Source organism: Homalodisca vitripennis, chromosome 6, assembly GCF_021130785.1.
Source record: "Homalodisca vitripennis isolate AUS2020 chromosome 6, UT_GWSS_2.1, whole genome shotgun sequence".
NCBI classification, from domain to species: Eukaryota; Metazoa; Arthropoda; class Insecta; order Hemiptera; family Cicadellidae; genus Homalodisca; species Homalodisca vitripennis.
In genome coordinates this window covers 60,566,577-60,586,771 of record NC_060212.1, presented here as the reverse complement: position 1 = coordinate 60,586,771, position 20,195 = coordinate 60,566,577, and the positions used below count along the sequence as shown (strand labels likewise).

Sequence of the window (20,195 nt, the reverse complement as noted above, 5' to 3'; positions counted from 1 at the left end):
CACTGTGAATCACATGATTCCTCTTTGGTTTGGTCACAGAGTTAAAAGTATGACAACGACCAATGGTCTTTGTTGCAGATCGAAGACTCCATGTTGAGGGAGCAGATCGAGCGCTACAACATGCGACTGCGGGAGTTCGAGGAAAAACAGAGGCAATATAGAGGACAACAAGAGCGTGGTCCAGATCCAGATCTCGAGGTAAGGGGTTGAATCTGTATAGTAACTGAGAGGTTAATATGAAATTCAGGGATTGGAAAATTTATCTGACATATAAGAACGAATCGAGCTAACCGATTCAGATGGGAACATTTGAATAAGAACCTGTTAAAATCTTTTTTGGGCACCAATGTCTTTCGATTGGTGGATCTATAAACAAGAGCAATTGTGCAAATTCTTGTTGTGGAGTTCAGTGTTGCCCTCACGGATCGGTGCAAAGGCGTGTCAGTTCCCAGGATTAAAAGGATAATGTCTCTAATCTGCTTGCTTAGCCCAGATGAGAAGGGGGATGGTGAGAGCCGGATGGGTGGGTCTGCGAGACGCTGGAAGCTGCGATGAGTGCCGCGGGCGGGCAGGGTTGGAGGAGGGATGAAGCGCGTTCAACTGTACATTGTTAGATCAACAGCAGCAGGAGGTGAAGGGGTGAGGGGGTGTTTACCCAGCCCGTAGTTCCCAGAGCCACCTGCACCCTCTGTCGGCAAACATGCCAATCATAATACTTCCTTGATAAGTATAAGGGTGATAGCCAAGGATCATGATTTTCCGCATATCAAACTGAATTGATCCTTCCGATATTGAGTTCCTTCAATTTTAAATGTGTTGTGGGTTCGGTAATGCAACAAATCAGTTGCCAAAATCTGGACACAAGCGAGGCAAACTCGGTATTTCCCCTTCAGGAATTTATAGAACCCAAACAATAGCTACGGACGAGACATGAGTGCAAACATGCCATTCATAATACTTCATTGATAAGTATAAGGGTGATAGCTAAGGATCATGGTTTTCTGCAGGATTTGGAATAGCAAACTAAATTTATCCTTCCAATATTCAGTAACTTCAATTTTAAATTGTGTTGTGGGTTCAGTAATGCAACAAAACAGTTGCCAAAATCCGGACACAAGAAAGGCAAAGTCGGTATTTCCCCTTCAGGAATTCATAGAACCCAAACAATAGCTAGAGACGAGACATGAGTGCAAACATGCCAATCATAAAGGATTTACAGCCTCGTGTCAGCCCGAAGCGTACAAACTGGAAGATTTCAATACCTGTTCACAAGAGGCTGCCGTGCGTTGTACAATATTTCTGAGAATTGACGAGTTGAGAATTCGTGATTTGTTTTTGAATTGGATTTTCCCAAGGTTAGGGATAGCTAATCTTAGACGCTCATTTCAAGTATTGTAATCAAATGTTACTGCAGAAAGGATTATCTGACAAAGTTATTAATATAATTCATCCTTTAGACAGTTAGGGTTGAAGAACTTGATTTTGAATTCTAGTTTGTATAATCGTAATTTGAATTAGATTGAATATATTAAAACGAAAGGTTTAAAATTAAAAATAAAATAGTTATGCTGCAAGTTTGAAGAATGGTTATTTTGGTGTTAGTAAATGCTGAGTTACGGGTAAAAACATAGTTAGTAATTGAATAGTTTATTGGTGTGTACGCAAGGTGGTTTCGAAATATGTACCGTACATTTTCCCATTTCGAGGAACTATTTCACATTCTAAATCCTAAAAAGGACATCAGTTTGGATCACGATTTCCCTGAAATACAAGTAAGGCGCCCTCCGCTATTCTTTATGAGAGAGTAGTTTGGATTCCCAACAACAATCCTACTTCTTAGTCACGTGCAAGATTAGGAATCGCCTTTGAAGTCCATTGAAGAGATCCATTCATGGCCCTCGAAGTCAAAAGCCACCTCCACTCTAATCCTGTGGCCGCCGTCAGCAGGCACAGATCCTTCAGAAGGGTTGTCTGGTAATCTGACGTGGGCCAGCTGGCTGTTGGACTCCAATTGACTTTTGAAACTTGTCCAAATGACGGTTCGCGCCGGCATTCCGACTATTGTCCCCGGGAACCGTCACAAATCAAGTTGACATCAGCCCATTCGCACCCCATTTAACACCCACTACAATATTTGGGCCGCCTTCTCTGAATTCTGTTGTGCGCCGTCATTAGTTGTCCCGCGTCACCCGACCCGGTCAACGGCGGACAAAAGTTGGGTATTTAGAAGTGAGTAGACATTTCTGCAGGAACACACTGTCATATACCATACCACTTTATCTTGTCGTGGTTATTTTAAATGTTCAACGAAACCGTTTTGACGTTACTGTATGTAGCAAATTAGGGTTTGATGGAATTTCTAGGATGATGACATCCTAATATAGAATTGTTATTTCCTTACGTGATTCCCTGTAGCATCGGATATTCCAGAATGATGCAGCGATCTCCTTTACGAAGACACAATTTCCCGGAAGTTCAGCGGTTGCTCTGAAATCAGTAATATAAAGTCGAGCATGTTCCCAGTACTTTATTGCATGGAGTTTTCAACTTTAATTACGTTACATTATTAAAAATTTCAATTGTGTAACGTCATTCCAGCAGTTCTTTATTTACAACTGAGGCCTAACTTCAAAAACATTCACAACAGGAATCTCAAACCAAATTTCCAGCCTCCGATAACGCCTGTATTTGCACAGGTGGAAAAGTCAGTTTATCACCACGACACAAATCTATTGAGGTGTCCCTAGTAGAAGTCCAACAAAAGCATCTTTTCTTGGATAGGCGGAACCCGCGAGCAACCTGCAGACTTTTGTGTTGGGCAATCGATCTTCGAACATCTCAATCGCTCTTAGCCCATAAATCCTCACATTCTTCCTGTAAAGATACTGACCATGCTAGACGATTGTGCAACATCCTTCTGATTTGATCTACGTCCCGTTGTGTCGTCGGATGTCTCTTCCAAGAATCGCCTCAGCCCAAAGCACCTGTCCCCGTGGGAACGTTCACTGCCCACTGTCCACTATTCCACCTCAACTGTTCCTTGTCCACCACTCCCCCGGATTATCGGATAGTCGGAGCTCTCAAGTGATTGCCCCTCTCAGTTTGGTCGGCGCTTGAAAAGAGTTCCTTAAGTGCTTCCGACAAATGGGACGAAAGGCAAAATGGTATAGATTTAAGTAATGTTTTCTTACCGAATGGACCGTGTGCTATGCTACAAATTTCACTTAATACTTTGTTTGAAGTTGGTTTATGACAATGGAAGGATTGTGAAGGAAACAAGATTTTCCGGACATTTGCCATCGTTTAGTGATACAATTCAGTAATCGAGGTGTTACTGATTTTTTGTATCACTGAACGATGGCGAATATCCGGAAAAAATCCTGTTTCCTACACTTAATAGATACAAATAATTTAATTTAAGTAAAATCCTGTTAACATTTGAGCATATTAATTAATATTTAACTTTCTCATCATGAAGTGATTCAAACGAAGAAAATGATATTATTTAGTTATACTGAAATAAATAAATTTTCTTTTCTACTTAATTAGAAAAGTGATTTGTCAATCACGGGTGTTGAATTTTAAAATTATATATTTCACAAACTAGGCTTCAAGATTCATCCAGTCACTTTAGTTAGAAGGCTTTGTAAAATTTAAAGCTCTGGACATTTCGATTTTCAGAAATGATCAACACATTATTTAAACCACATTGCTCAAAAATATAATGTTATTTTTAAGCTTATAACTTGTAGAGTCAGTGCTTTGCACATTTCAATTCCACAGTTTGACGGTATGGAGTTTCGCGCGGTTTGTAACACTAAATCAGCTGATGTAGGTTGCTATGAAGAGGGAGTGGCGGGAGGGGGCGGAAGGGTCAAATTGATAAGCCAAGTGAGTTATGTTGTCAAGCGTTCGAAGGCTTAAGTCGAGGGTTGACTATAATGGGGGGCAATTAATAACCCAGAGAACATATTCAAATATCGGGGAGACAAAGCGGCATGAATATGCGCGGCCGGGTCAAATCTGCGAATCGATTTCTATTCCGACAAAGGGCAAATCCTTTATCCGAGATTTAATTAAGAAAATACGCGTAGATTAGAGGGGTCGAGGTTCATTTGGGCAAAGCCGTCTAAATGGAAAACAAGTGTACATTGGGAGGGGTGGGGGAGGGCTACAATGGGTTGAGCAACAATCGCAAGGAAGCACCTGCCTCTGCGATCGCGTCGCCGTCCGAAGCGTCACGCACGCTGCATATCAAGCAGGCTGTGCGTTAATCCGTGTCATAGTTACACCTTGTTGTCGGGTCGTACAGGCTGCGCCTAATGGGGACATGTGATGCTCTTCCGATACGCTCGCACCCTGCCGTGACTAATGTTGTTAATTATGCAATTATGCCACACCGTGAGTTGCTACTTGCCTTTGTATCTAACCACCATTAGAAGACCAGTGTGGACCAGGTGTCATGAAATTAGGGTTGTAGAGGGATATGTTTTTAGAATGCCAAAACGATATAGATTATAAACAGTTTTATATATGTATTCTTCAGTCTGTAGTACTCGTACATTATAGAAGCTTTTCAATTTAGGCGTATTTGAATGGTTGTATCTTTATCGAAATTCCCACTTTATCATTGTATGTCTACCAATTTATCCAATTTATTATAGAGCTTGAGGTAAAATACTAAAGTATAATTTTCATCCAGAGTTAATTCATGTAGGCCTAAAGGCTGTGAACAATCTGCATTTTAAACGATAAAATCATTCCTTAAGGTCTTCAAAACTCAAAACGTTTGTATAAGGTGACTTCCCTTTGTGCGGCACTTGACTTATTTTGTTTCATAAACGTCTTCTTAAAGATGAACACAAAACAAATATTACCGCTTCAAAATTGTATATTACCCGTATCCTAGGTTGTTAGTCCAAAAACAACCCACCATTATTATTAAAGTATTAACTATTAAAATACTTTAGGCGATTTAATCCAACTTAAGGTCAGTGTCTATTAGTAACACAGTGGCGCTATACATAAAATGTGAACAATTAAAAATGTAATTGAAGAACTGTCTAATTAAATTCAACTTTTCATTTCAGATTTTGCCATAGTCATTACTGAAATGTTTAAGTAAAAAGCTTATATTTTATTTTTATCTCTTAAGGGTAGAAATTCCGAATTCATTGTTTATCCTTGAAGGACAAGTAAGAAGGGCTAATAAATTACGAAGGACAGCTTCTCACCCATAAAAGATTTGAAATTAATTAAATAGTTTATAGAGAAAATTTTTAATTTTAGCAATGCAATGCTAACAAATGAATGCAATTCGAACCCCCCACGATGGTCTTGAGTGCAACAGCAGCTAAGGGCGCAATAAATGAATACTCACCCTGAAGACGAAGGGATGTAATAGGGAATGACAAGTGGAAGCGTTGCTCTCAGATTGAACAGTTGACTCCCCTAAGCCAATCCGCCCTCCAGTCGCGTTGCCCGGTGCCGATAAAGAATTCCCTCTTCCATTAAAAGCGAGCGAGGGTGAACACAATACTCGTGCCTTTTCATTTTCTCTGTCACGCTCTACAAAAGTGGAAATGAGAGTAATAAAAGTCCTTGTGAGGAAATAATCATGTACGTGTTGTCAGTAAGTGAGTGTCCTGTGCCTCCCTGAGCGATGTCACTTTTTTAATAAAGGAAATACTGCCGAACTTTTATCAATACTTGTATTGTTTAGTAGACAACGACGAGAATATTTGATTCCGTTATGCCACTTCTGTTTGTACTCAGTAACAAAAAACAACAATAAAATTTATTTCGATTCAAAATAACATATATTCGAGCTTTAATATTTGTTCCGTAGAGTAGCGTTGAAGTATTTCTAAGCTTTATACCTACGCATTTCGCAGTCATATTGGATACATAATTTCGAACGTATGAAGTAAACTATTACGTGTTTTACTGAAAAAATGGTTTCCGAAAGAGCAAAGCTAAATGTGTTAATACTGGAATATTATAATAGCTTCACGTCAATTTTAATTGAGTTATCATATAAATTGTTGATTGTTGCTCCGTTACATTTATTAAAATTACTACATTTAGTTTTTTAATCAGAAAGCTAATTTTTATAATATCCAAACAAATTATATATAGAATTTTTAAAATAAAGTCATGAAAGTACATTTGACTATTTTATTCATCTACCAACACTGTACTTATTTTGAAAACTTCTGAATTTTATTTTGAGGGTAGTTGCAAAGTGAGTAAAGAAGAAAAAGATTGGCACTAATTCAGTCCCCAGAGGCACTCCATACACTGTATAGCACTCAGGTGACACTAGTAGTCTCCCACGCAGTTTTTACCGGCAGGATTATCTGCGTGCCCCGCGGGGCCAGTGTTTAGTGTTACATTAGCCGATGGTATCACCGGCTTTGTGTCCCCCGGCCCCGGGTAGGACAGTGTCACAGATACCTGCCCCGCGGGGCACAGCGACAAAATGCGATTGTCGGCTGCGCTGCACACCAAAGGCTAAATCGGATCAGTCTTGATTATCAGTCCAAATAATGATCATCCCTCTGTGCTTGACGAGCAAGGAGATACTGTATAGATTCAGGAGTCACCAAATTGTTGCTTAATTCACATTGAGTTCTAGAAAATAACGGTAAACATCTGTTAGATTGTGGTCTAATATTTTAATTCGTATGCTAATGTAATTAGTTCGTGTTACGCATCTTTCTGTAGCTCTTTTATCACAGTTTTTGTAAGACCGAAAATGGTTTAAACGTGCTTCACAAGTCTAATAACCTGGATTCCGGCGATGGAGAAGCCATAGTTAATGTGATTTTCCAACTATTTGTGCATGAAAAGTTCCTCAATAAATCTTTAATGGGAAAAATACTCGGTGATAAATATTTATATTATAAATATACGGAATCAAACAATTAGTAATTGAAATCATATTACATTTTGTCAATCCCACCTCCTCCCCAGCTTATCGTAGTGTTTTACTATACATTTAGGAAACATAACGCTGTGGACTTCTTCCCATGATTTCCCAGGTAATTACAGCAAAGCATCAAGTAAATTGAATAGTGACGGAAAAATTGTGTCAGATTTATCTGTGCTGGAACAAAACTAGGAAAACTGCCCTCCCGGGTCGCCCCTTCGACCCCCCGCTGGTCTTAAAAACAATTCCATTAGTAATCTCCGAGCCCCGGGCTACAAATGTCAATATGTCAATAGCCCTGACCCCCCGACCCCCGGGGTGGATACGGCCATCTTGCCGAGGCGTCCGGGCAGAAAATGTCTTCATTAGTCGCTACAACGCCACTGGAGTCCGAGCAGATATTGTGTTAGATTGTAGCGGCTTCCTTTAATGAGGCATATTTCGCAATGTCAATTCAAACTTAATAATGGTTGAGATTTCGGCTAGTTTTTTAAACTTTGCAGTGGGATTTGTAAATATTATTTTTCTTTCTCAGAAACGGGATCTTTGACATATTCTAAACGGAAAATAAGCGACGATGAAGTGTAACTAAAGCTGAAATAATATGATGAATAGCAAGATTGAACTTAAAACGAGACATCCTAAAATTATAGACAATCTTCTGGTTTAAATTGTAAAATATAAAATAGTCTATCGTTTATTTATTATAGTATATAACTTAAGTCAATACATGTTCACAGCAAAACGACTACATGAAACGTGTTATATTTAATTCGAATAAACTCAGTTGTCAGTTGGCCTATTCAGTCGTCCCAAATCCATGCTTCCATTGAAAACCAAACACAAATTTTTAAAACGATAGAATATAGAGAGCGGATGGGTTTCAAAATTGAAAAAAAAACCCTTGATTTTTTCATGTGGTTGAATACAGTAAATTTGCCGTTACTTAAAAATTGTAATTTTCACTAAGTTTAAAGATTTAGTTTAATTATTGAATAAGTTGCTTTATAAAATGTCCATCCTTAACCGTATACTTTTCAAAACAGCTAGATGTTCTTCACATATCGCAAATACAAATTTAGGAACATGTTTAGTAAAATTATTAACAAGTGCCAACAAAAAAAATATTTTGATTACATTTTAAGATTTTACTACTCATTACGAACAGACTACGCAAGGAATATGTATACGGGCAATTAATTAAGTTACAATGTTATTTGTTCAAGTCACCAATAATTATTTGCCAATCAATGCAACAAAACAAGTTTCACTTTGCAGCTGCTCCAAGTTGCTTTGTTCCTTCATGACCTTTCCTTGCGGTTTATTTATCGCCGCTGATAATGCAATGATAAAGATTACAATACTGTGGTTATACTAAGTGGAATGAACATTTTCTGGTTTTGGCTTCATGTTACAATTACGTCGGCATTTCAATATGATCTTGGTTGCTTTAGTCCTTAGTCCTTAGACAATAAAGGAAACAGTCCATATTTATTTTATTCCTTTTTAACGAACGTTTCATAATAATAAAAGTTTATATAATGTATAGTTTTCTACTCACATGCAAATATTTTACAATTTGATTCTTGATATAAGTTATACTCTATATAATTACAGAAATTAATTCCGTATGGAACTTTTATTCCTTTTATCCTGTTTAAAGAGAGTTAACTAACAATTTATCCAAACATAATAAAAAAGTTGAAGTAAATTTTATAAGCATGGAACCAAAGTTTCAGTACCAAATGCTCCAACTCAATTGTCAAATGCTTAAATATTCATTTGTTAGGCAAAGCCTCGATAATCCTAAGGTATTTAAAGAAAAGGAGTGGTTAGGCTCTCTGCTAGATTTGCTCGCATACTCAATGGATGAAGAAATTATTGGGAAAGAATGTATTCAATTTTCTACAAATTGAACAACAAAGATAAAAGAGCCAGTAAGCCAGAGATAAAATAACATAGCATTAATAAATTACATAGCAATCAAGTTACATAAAACACCTTAAACTTCCAGGGATCATTACATTTCTACTTCAAAGATGTTACTTAGGCTATACAGACTACGTCTTGTAATGTTCCATTTGGTTATTTGTGTATTTGAGGAGGAAAATGTTGTGGCAGCACTGTTTCTCAACTATTCCTCAAATATGTTACATATTGAGAGCAGTTTATAATTAAATATATCTCTAGTTGTATAACCGACCACGTGAGTGATATGATATGAAATAATCCTTAAAATAGTGATGGAATGTGACTTTTGGGATCCAAATGATTTACATTACAGGTGGATCTGAACGACATAATCATCGGTTTTGATGATATATGTAAATAGTCGTAAGTAAAAGTGGATCTGAACGACACAATCATCGGTTTTAGCGATATATGTAAATACTCGTAAGTAAAGGTGGATCAGAACCATACAATCATCGGTTTTAGCGATATATGTAAATACTCGTAAGTAAAGGTGGATCAGAACCATACAATCATCGGTTTTAGTGATATATGTAAATACTCGTAAGTAAAGGTGGATCAGAACCACACAATAATCGGTTTTAGTGATATATGTAAATACTCGTAAGTAAAGGTGGATCAGAACCATACAATCATCGGTTTTAGTGATATATGTAAATACTCGTAAGTAAAGGTGGATCAGAACCACACAATACTCGGTTTTAGTGATATATGTAAATACTCGTAAGTAAAGGTGGATCAGAACCACACAATAATCGGTTTTAGTGATATATGTAAATACTCGTAAGTAAAGGTGGATCAGAACCACACAATCATCGGTTTTAGTGATATATGTAAATACTCGTAAGTAAAGGTGGATCAGAACCACACAATACTCGGTTTTAGTGATATATGTAAATACTCGTAAGTAAAGGTGGATCAGAACCACACAATACTCGGTTTTAGTGATATATGTAAATACTCGTAAGTAAAGGTGGATCAGAACCACACAATACTCGGTTTTAGTGATATATGTAAATAAGTGTGTGATAACGATACAAATTATTGAGGTCACTTCTTTTCAATGCCGAAGTTTACTATTACAAGAAATGACACAACAAGAATTAGAATTTAACAATTTGCCATTGTTGCATTGTTATTTCTCCAGTAGCTCCATATGTTATAGTTATTTATCTTGCTATTCTGTTACAGCTGAGGATGGCCTCCAGTCTCCAGCAAGGCCCGCACCACCAAGGCGGTCGCTGCCACGGAGGACCTCAGAGAGTCGGCCTCAGTTTGCAAGTAGGCCTTACGCCCCCCTAGGTCCTCCCCTCCCCCCGCCAACACCACCGACTCTGTAGATATCGTTAATATGATGTACAGTCTTAGTTAGTGCCCGCTGTTATGTATAAATCTATTATTCGTTTTTACCTTTTAATTTTAAGTTTAAATTTTTAGTTATATTTAATTTTTACCAAATATGTTTTTGTTTTAAGACGATCTTATCATTGTATTGAAATTAAAAAATATAATTCGGAATGAAATGTTTTGGAATGTTTTATGCACGCAAATTTTTATTTAGCATGATATTGTTAAAAAAAAATTATTTATATTAAGCAATAATTCTTACAATAGTAATTTATATAGCTGTAGGTTTATATATAATTTGGAGATGTGTACAAAAACAAAAATATTTATTTATTATGACAAAATTGTTTATTCTGTATTAGAATAATCATATTCTATGCCTTGATATTTAAACACCTACATTTTAATTATTTGTAACACGGTTATTTTGTATTATTACTTACGGTACGATCTAACTAATACAATAAGTTATGAAGGCTTTTAATTATTTAGAGTTAAGCTGAAATGTGTATTTATTACGCTGTTTTAAAAAGGTTTGCAGTGGAAGCCATTTTCATGCACTGCAAACGTGTTCACAAAGATACCTAGATGAATTTGAATGAATTATATTTTAAAATCAGTTCCTCCAACTTACGAACTGCACGTCTACTTGATTGAAATACATCCTCTCGATTCCTACGGTAAATATGACCAGTGCTGTGGGAATCCGCCCACTTGTGTTACGGGACAGGAGACTAATCCTCAACAATCCAGGCTGTGAACCGCAGCCTGAGCACACGAAGTGAGCAAAGCGAACGAGGGAACAAATCCCGACATATCGACATCTCACACGTTCACATACAAGCGCGGATTAGGCTAAGCTGAGAATTACTCATCGAATTTTCATTTTAATTCCGCAAGCATTTTGTAAGTCTATAAAATTACTTGCCAGATTATTTATCAATAGGACAAAGGGTTATTTTGAAATTATCATTTAAAAATATATTCACACATATATCTTTCAAACGAAGTGGATTAATTGTTTAGAATAAATTGGACTTTTAAGTATTCCAATACATTGACGAAAATACATTGTTGTGCTAATTTTATAAAACAAACTTTTGTATTGTTAAAGAACTAATACTACTTATAAAATACAACTGTAGCCTTACTGTTTGTATAAAACGATTTTAATGTTTAATTAGCAGTCAATTATTTAATTGTCATTTAAATTAGTCCAAAATTAAATTCACGCATAGGCTAAATTTTTGAAACTAATCGTATTTATTGATTAGAATAAATTGAACTTTTAAAAATTCCAATACATTGATGAAAAATTACAATTTTTGTGCCAAAGTTAAAAAACAAACTGTTGTATTGTTAAAGAACGAATGATCCTTATAAAATACAACTGTAGCCTAATTGTTTGTGTAAAAGGATTTTAATGTTTAATTAATTAAAAAATTAATTAATTAACAGTCAGTCACCATACAACATTGTACAGTCTATTCTCCTGGGCCAAACAGAATTACCTCCCAATTAGTTAAAACGGAACCCTCGGACTGAGCGCGCCCAGAACAAAAAGGAACATCTATTTAACAAACTAACGACTTTGTTTTTTGTTTGCGATTGTCCGAGGCCGGGCAGGCTCCCCGTCGAGGGCAGCATTAAAACAAAAGCCCATTATCCGGTCCGTGAGAGACCATTACTTTAATGAGGGCTAGGCCGGCCGGACATTACAACCCTTGCTTGACTAATGTCACATCTTCACGCCCTCCAGGGTATGACACATCTGCTGCGATCAGCTGTTTAATAAATCACTCGGTCGTTGATAAATCAGCTGTTGAATGCGGCGCTATTCGATGTCGCCTAGGTAGCCTTCATAGATATACGGTGGTGATTAACCGCTTCTCGAATCGTGAGCGTTGGATTTTGTTATAATAAATAAATATTTATTTTCCAACCTTTACATACATGTTTACAATAAATGAAAAACTTAGGAAGTTACTGAAAAAGGTAGCTGGTCAGTGTGACAGATAAACAATACATAAATAAACAGTATATAGCTTATAGCTTGCTCTCACATAAAAAAAACTAAAAAGTCAACAGACTGCTTTCCGCGACGCCTGCACAAGAATACAAACAAAACTACAACCAAAAGACAGACGTATAGCAGTCTTTTATACATTATAGAGTGATTATTAGAAACTAATTAGACAATGTAAAGAATAAAAAAACTGTTTTGAAAAAAAAATACAATTATACAATCTTATGTACTAAAATCATAAATAATTTTACAAAATTTGTTATGATTTTTTATGTTACAGTTCCAAAACAATATATTGAACCCATGTTAACGTTTGTCCCTTTCCTTACAAATTACATTAATTTTTCAATTTTGGAATGTTGTATACTAGTATACTACATGATATACCCGTGTACAAAATATCACACCCACACCCACTTGTGTAAAACATATCAAATGTATTCTATGATCCCTTAAAATTGTAATATTAAAACATTTACCTCAGAAAGCTATAATAAATACACAAGGACTTTAGTTATAACGCAACTTTATAACTTATTTATAATTTAGTTACTTCTTTTATTTAATTCTAAATTTTCTTTGTGTTATAAATAAACGTGCATTTTGACATTCACAAGACAATACATATTGTTGATTTTACCTTTAGTTTTGTTTATTTCCATGTTTATATTGTGTTTGTAATATTAACATGTATTGTATATTTTCTTGTACATCAGGAATTGTGTCTTACCAAAGTATGTAAGTAAATAAATGTGATTTTAAGGGTTATTTTTTGTTTTCCTTATTTTCCTTTCGTTGTTTTTCAGTTTTGGTATTAGTTTTAGAATAACTGTGGTAAATTTTAATAAACATTAGAAAACAGCATTTAGAAGCTAGAAAATGTTCAAATTGAATATGAATGTAATTTAACTCCTGAAATATTGCATTACTGTATACAACCATCAATGTCTAAAAACTAAAAAACACATAGCCAACATTTAACACAAAAATCAGGTAGATTTATAGCTGAATTTACAAACCCTCTCTTGCAAAAAGTCCTTTATTTGGATTGTTCAACACAACATTATTTAAATAAAAGACAGTATTAGGTATTATTTTTATATATGTTAAACATAAAATAAGAAGATTACTTTCTGAACGAATGTATTCATTTAATATTAATAACTAAAAACCATAAAAAAAACTATTAAGATAATTGATTATGTGTTTAAAAACGACATATCACCCATCTCCTCAAAAAACTTATAATCATTACACTTTCTTTAACTGGTATAAATGTCTTTTCCAATAAACTCCGCTTTCCAATTCAAGTAAAAACATACATTTTCTCCAAACATCTCTTCACTTTTCCACAACACTATATTTCATTTGAATTTGCAGAGTAACTTCGAGCCAGTACTGATTATCCAGTGTCAAATTCCCCCTGAACCTTTTTCACCTTTAAAATTTCTAAAGAGCGTGTCATTTAGTAAGTCCAGGGTAGTCCTCATATGTCATGGAAACATCAGTTGATAAAGAGGGACTCCTTTAGCTGTTCAAATATGATATTCAGCCTTATTTTCTGATATCTTCTGCTGTTGAACTCTGTATGTCTGAAGTAAACTCTTGACGATCTGACTACTCATTCAGTTGGCCATTTGACGCTGGGTAGAAAGGCAATTGTTTTGTGAATAATATTTTTGCTATTTTGAAATGTTAATTGACCTGATGCAAATTTGTGTGCAGTTGCCTGATATTAAAACACATGGCAGCTCAAACATAGAAAAATGTTTGTCCAATTGTTGCAAACACAACGTAGTAGTCGACTTTATCTATCACTTCAACCCAATAAGTATGGGAATCAACCTATGATAAATACCACCGTTCCTTCAGTGGTTCTGCAAAGTCAATATAAATATGTTGCCCAGGGTTCATTAGTTGATTCCCTAGGATGAACACCTCATTTTGTGGACATTCTGTCTTCATGAGGCACGGTAAACATTGCTTCGCTAAATTTTCTCCACATCTACATTTTTCCCAGTAGGAAAAGTGTGTCAAAAGTTTCATTTTAGTCTTATCTAAATGCCCTGCATGTCCGTTCAATTCTGATTTCTTTTAATTTTCTGATACATCGACTCATGATCCTCGAAAGATACATCCATCTTGAAAAGTGTATTCACTGTCTTCAAGAGCCACGGTTTCAAACTTTTTTCATTACTGGATGTAATAATTTGCTTAGGTGTGGATCTCTAGCGGTTCCGTCTTGAACATCTTTTCCTTTTATAGGTAGAGTTTTGATCTGATGGAAAATATACTACTCGTGGTCATCCCATTTTTCTAGAACTAAATCTTTTTCTGCACATATAATCCTCATTCTCGTGAACATTCACCATTCCGGCAATCATTGCTGTAATCAAATCCTGATAGGAAATTTGCATAGATCAAAATTCCCGAAGCAATCCATACTTGCTAAGTCCCTCGAGGAAATCAGATATTGAAGCTAAAGATTTGTTGTCTGTTAACAAAACAAACTTTCCACGATAACATTAAGCATTATGTGTAAGCCCCCAATAACTTCCTACAGTTTCTTATTAACCTGGCTGTAGTGCTGCTATGTTTTTGCCAATGTCCTAGAAGCAAAAGCTATTGGTCTTCAGTCCCAATGCTTTTGTTTAGAATAATGTTTTTATGGTATATAGGCTAATAATGCATGTTTTACCGTACATTTGGGCAGTATCATATTGCAAAACAATGCACAAATATTCGCCAGTCGTCGTTAAATATGACGACAGTAAACATTCAAGTTAGTAAGTTATAAATAGTTTGAATATGGAAAATAACTCTTTTTTTCTCTGAGCATTTTTGATTGGTTATTTTGCACTTAAAAAACTACAAATTACAGTTTCACATTTTTTTCGTAGATTTAATTTGCAACTGTCACATTTAAAAGTTCCAAGTACGCAAATAGTTTTAAAAGTAAACTCTCGTCAAAATTGCAAATTGCGACTTCCGAAAGAGTGACGTGTAGTGGTACGCCTATTAAGAATTTGAAAATCCACAATTTAAAAACTTTAAAAGTGCAAAAAAACTAATTATATATAGTCATGTACATGTTGTTTTTAAATCATTGAGGTTTTATACGATTCTTTTACTTTTGCTCTTTATTCAATCAAGTATCTTGAGATAAATATTTTGCATAAAATGACGGCCGTCATTTTGAAATTTAAAATTGTTAAATAATCCACCATATAAGTTTTCCTTACCCGCAAAAGGAACAAAGATATCGGTACTCTATATAAATCTCTATCTAATAAATTAACGAGATGTCTCTTTGTTTTCTTAATGGAAGTGTATAAACATGTCTCGCATTCTCCGAACCACTTTAGTAAACATGTTTCTCGAGCCAAGAGAAACATATCTTATATACAAGTACAATACGAACATAACTGTCCGGCGCTTGTTTCGTCTGTGTGTATTTTTAGTTTAAAACAAAGGAACTGTTTAAAAACACAATAATTTTCTATGAACTTTATGGACGTCCAAAATAGAATAATCAGACACAGCAGACATTGTTTTGTTCCAAATAGCGTATGTTTGATTTTAAATTTAAAAGGGACATAATCAAAGATCAAATTCTTAAGAAGAAAATGGCACTAAAAGAAAACGCATTTCCTGGCGCCAAATGTGTTTTTTAGGTGCTGAAAGAAACTTATATTGGTAGATTTATATACATTCCATTATTATTGTGCGATTATATTTGAAGTCAAGTAGGATTAATCATGTATTTAAATTTTAATGAAACGTTTTGCCAGTTCTTTTCCACACAAATCTGCCAATGCTTTGTTTGTCTTGGGTCGAATTTATATTTCTTTTGATGTCTTATAACCTCATAGAGTGTCTAAGACTCCTCATAACCGGTGTGTTAACTATTGCTTATTTAAATGTAAAAATAAGTCTGACAATTCCACTCTGTTGCGAGGTTGTTTGTTGTTAATCTGTGTGTCTAAACTTGTTATTCCTAATAAATATTTATTAGCTTGTTACAGTTATTAATTATGCCTAATTGGTATTCTGCAGTGAATATGCAACAATCAATTACATTTATTGTGAATGCCATAGCAATGCCAATGCGGAGCTATAATGTATCTGGAAAGGTATCGAAATGCAGTGATATCAGGTTATCGCGTTTTCAAAAATGTTCATCAGGCCTTCTTGGAAGCCAGAATACCTTTTGATCGACATAGAGAAGGAAGACCTTGTATAGAATTCGATGAAAATGTTGTAGAAGAAGTCGAGGATAATCCAAATGTAAGACGAGATAAACAGCCCATTGGATATTACAAAGGCAACAGTACCATCCATATCATGTGCAATGTGTGCAGACTTTACTACCGCAAGGGAATATGTCTGTCAACAAATGTTAGCAAAACATAGGGTTTTAAATAAAAATCTTTTAGTTAGATTAAAGTATATCTAAAAAGATGGTTTTGTAAACATGCACAATCTACACTACTGGGCAACTGAAAATCACCACTTGATGGGAGATCAGACTCAGCATCGGTTAAGGTAAATTTGTGGACTGGTATTTTAGACGGCCAAATCATCGTTACGAGTTAAAGATACTTTAAATGGTGAAGTTTACTTGCATTTCCAGGAAAATGGGTTTCAAAATCACTTGGATGACGTGCCTTTGGCAACACGAAAACAGATGTGGTTTCAGAACAATGGATGTCCATCTCATTACGCAAGGCTAGTGCGTGACTTCTTGCATAATGCAATAGGAACTATCGAAATCTTGGAGTTATCCAATAATTCCGTTAGTTAAAGTTATATCCGTGATGCCCGTGTTATACGGGCTGGAGTCGCTTGTGGAGCGGTCGCGGATATCGCTAGGCAACTGCCTGTTTCGAATCTGAGGTTCAACTTTTAACATTGGGGGCAGAGTTTAAAACTGTGTTATAAATAGACATTTACATCAAATCCATAAACGTTTCACTTCAGAAACTTAGATTTCAGAATCACTTAGATTTAATTGTAAGAAAGATATGTAACGATAGAAAGGCATACAAGGTAGGACTATGTTGAATTTGGTGTATAAGGTAATAAAACAGCTTCTCGTAACGACCTGTGGACAGATTTACTCAGTACAGAGTCTAATTCACTTCCTGGTGTGCTATAAATTTCAAATTTGATTTAATTTTTGCTTAAAAGGTGAAATAGCATGAAAATATTTCAAAGCTGGTTGGTTTTTATTTTTATTTACAATAAACAATTGACAATAGCTGACTAGTGCAGTCTTTTCTCTCAATCTCTGTACCGCCTAAACCAGAGGTTGTAGCTAAAATACCACAGCAGAACCATCTTTTATTTTAAAATTCCGACAAAAAACAGTCCAGTCAATTTTTCTCGTATCTCTAACGGTTAAGATACAAAACGCCCTCAAAGTCAAAAGTTTGGTTAAATCCGGAAAATTAAACAACTATGGTCTACTTTTCACTTTCCAGCAAACCTAATCTCGGACTTGAACTATCACAAAATTCTTCTTCTTCTAATTTTGCTAACACCACCTAATTTATCTACGCAATCTATTGATTATTTATTTTTATACATCACACATCATTTGGCTGAGCGTTAGCGAAGCATTACGACCCACACGATTCTCGAGAACGGGTACAGCTGTGACCACGCAATTTTAAAACATCATCTCCAAATTCAAACAATACGTAATTCCTCTTATCTCCGAATCTGCCAACACCCCCTTTAAGAGCCTGGAGGCCCAGTCCTCAGCGAGCCGAAGGCGAGTTTGGTGTTATAAGGTCTAAAAGCATTCCGTTCGATTGTTTCGTCGTCTACACTGTTAATCGGTTTATTTATATACGCCCAGATACGCATAATATATGTATCTTAATTTACATAACCTACTGCCGGTATATATTTATTGTGAATAGACACATTAATTCCAAACTATTCAAAATGTATCTTTAGTGATAGGAGTCCTGCAAGGGATTATAATTTTATATTGATGATTTTCATAGTCGTCTAAACGAATAATGTTTAATAATTTTGATAGCATGCGTATTACTGAATGCGTCGTTTTAATACATTAATTTAACCATCAACACAATTATGTGAAAGCTTTCAGGACAAAGGTATTAAACACAGAGGAAAATATTTAAAATCCGTTTATCAAATTAGACATTATGTAACAGATTGTGTATGTTTCAGGGAAGAAAGAAGACAGAAATGACACATGGACATCACAACTAGATCTACATCTACTGTCAGATTTGACCATAGCAACTTGTCTCCTTTCCATCGATTGTTTGTACAGAAGACATATCAATGTTCATGCTCGTTCATTAATCAATGGAAATTGTTCTAATTACGGTTTTATTCAATGATAGTTTTTAAGATCTGTGAGAACCCATAGCGTAAAACTCACCGATGCTGTTGAAATAAACTAGTACTTCCAAAAACTTCTAAACATTTTATGAAAGAGACGCCTTTTTACAGAAATAGCTCATTGTAATTGTAATTTATAAAAAATATATTGTTGTGTACTACCAACTCATGAACATATTATTACTCTTTATCATTCCACACACAAACTTGAGTAATATTTGTTATTATTTTTTGGCAAGACTAAAAATGACTCAAAGAAGAAAGTAAACTAGCCCATATGTACAAAATTCACTTGTCTGCAGAAAGCTGATTAGAAATGATCTAATACCTTGTCCTTGTGTCAAAAACTTACTGTAAATAGCAAGTCTTACTTGTTTTATTTGTTGTGTATTTATTGCGATGTAGATGTTAATACCAAAAAGTATTGTAATGTAAGTGCTGTGCTGGTTTTTGTTTTTTTGTTATTAAACCTATTGATGGTCAATTATTGTTTGAAATCGTGTCTTAGTCATTTCCCCAACTTCCATGGGCTGTTCAACAAATGAGGTGTTGTGGCGATGCTGTTTATCTGAAAACAAAACTTGCTACATATCTTAAATTACTATATAAAGTACCGTAGTTGAAACCAGCGCGCAGAACTTGACACTAGACGCTACACCAAAGGGTGACACACCTATGTGTTTTATTTTCCCTGATCTATATCAAATGAAAACCATATAAAAGTATATATTTTCTTAAACAGAATTAAATGGTCAATCGAATAAAAATGTTTTTAAAAAATCTATTTTTTGGTCGAAAAACTGCCTATCTCCCCTTAATACCTTCACTGTGACACGACGTATGTAGCGAGTTTAGGACAGCCGGAGTTGTGACGTGCGTCCGCCGCAGTCAATATGTTAAACTCGTATGGTGTACATCTCTAGCTACAGAATACGTTGTTAAACTATGATACATCTCTAGCTACAGAATACGTTGTTAAACTATGGTACATCTCTAGCTACAGAATACGTTGTTAAACTATGGTACATCTCTAGCTACAGAATACGTTGTTAAACTATGATACATCTCTAGCTACAGAATACGTTGTTAAACTATGATACATCTCTAGCTACAGAATACGTTGTTAAACTATGGTACATCTCTAGCTACAGAATACGTTGTTAAACTATGGTACATCTCTAGCTACAGAATACGTTGTTAAACTATTGTACATCTCTAGCTACAGAATACGTTGTTAAACTATGATACATCTCTAGCTACAGAATACGTTGTTAAACTATGGTACATCTCTAGCTACAGAATACGTTGTTAAACTATGATACATCTCTAGCTACAGAATACGTTGTTAAACTATGATACATCTCTAGCTACAGAATACGTTGTTAAACTATGGTACATCTCTAGCTACAGAATACGTTGTTAAACTATGATACATCTCTAGCTACAGAATACGTTGTTAAACTATGATACATCTCTAGCTACAGAATACGTTGTTAAACTATGGTACATCTCTAGCTACAGAATACGTTGTTAAACTAT

At 35.2% G+C, this 20,195-nt stretch overlaps 1 protein-coding gene across 1 annotated transcript in view; it reads left to right on the top strand.

The window, feature by feature from the left end:
* The window catches only part of LOC124364359 (protein big brother-like), a 58,071-nt gene extending 38,918 nt beyond the window's left edge, over nucleotides 1–19,153 (top strand). The window contains exons 5-7 of the mRNA XM_046819758.1: nucleotides 79–198; nucleotides 10,094–10,183; nucleotides 18,480–19,153. Coding sequence (XP_046675714.1) covers nucleotides 79–198; nucleotides 10,094–10,183; nucleotides 18,480–18,521 — 252 coding nt within the window. The 3' untranslated portion in view covers nucleotides 18,522–19,153. The remainder of the gene's footprint in view (nucleotides 1–78; nucleotides 199–10,093; nucleotides 10,184–18,479) is intronic.
* The last annotated feature ends 1,042 nt before the right edge of the window (nucleotides 19,154–20,195 follow it).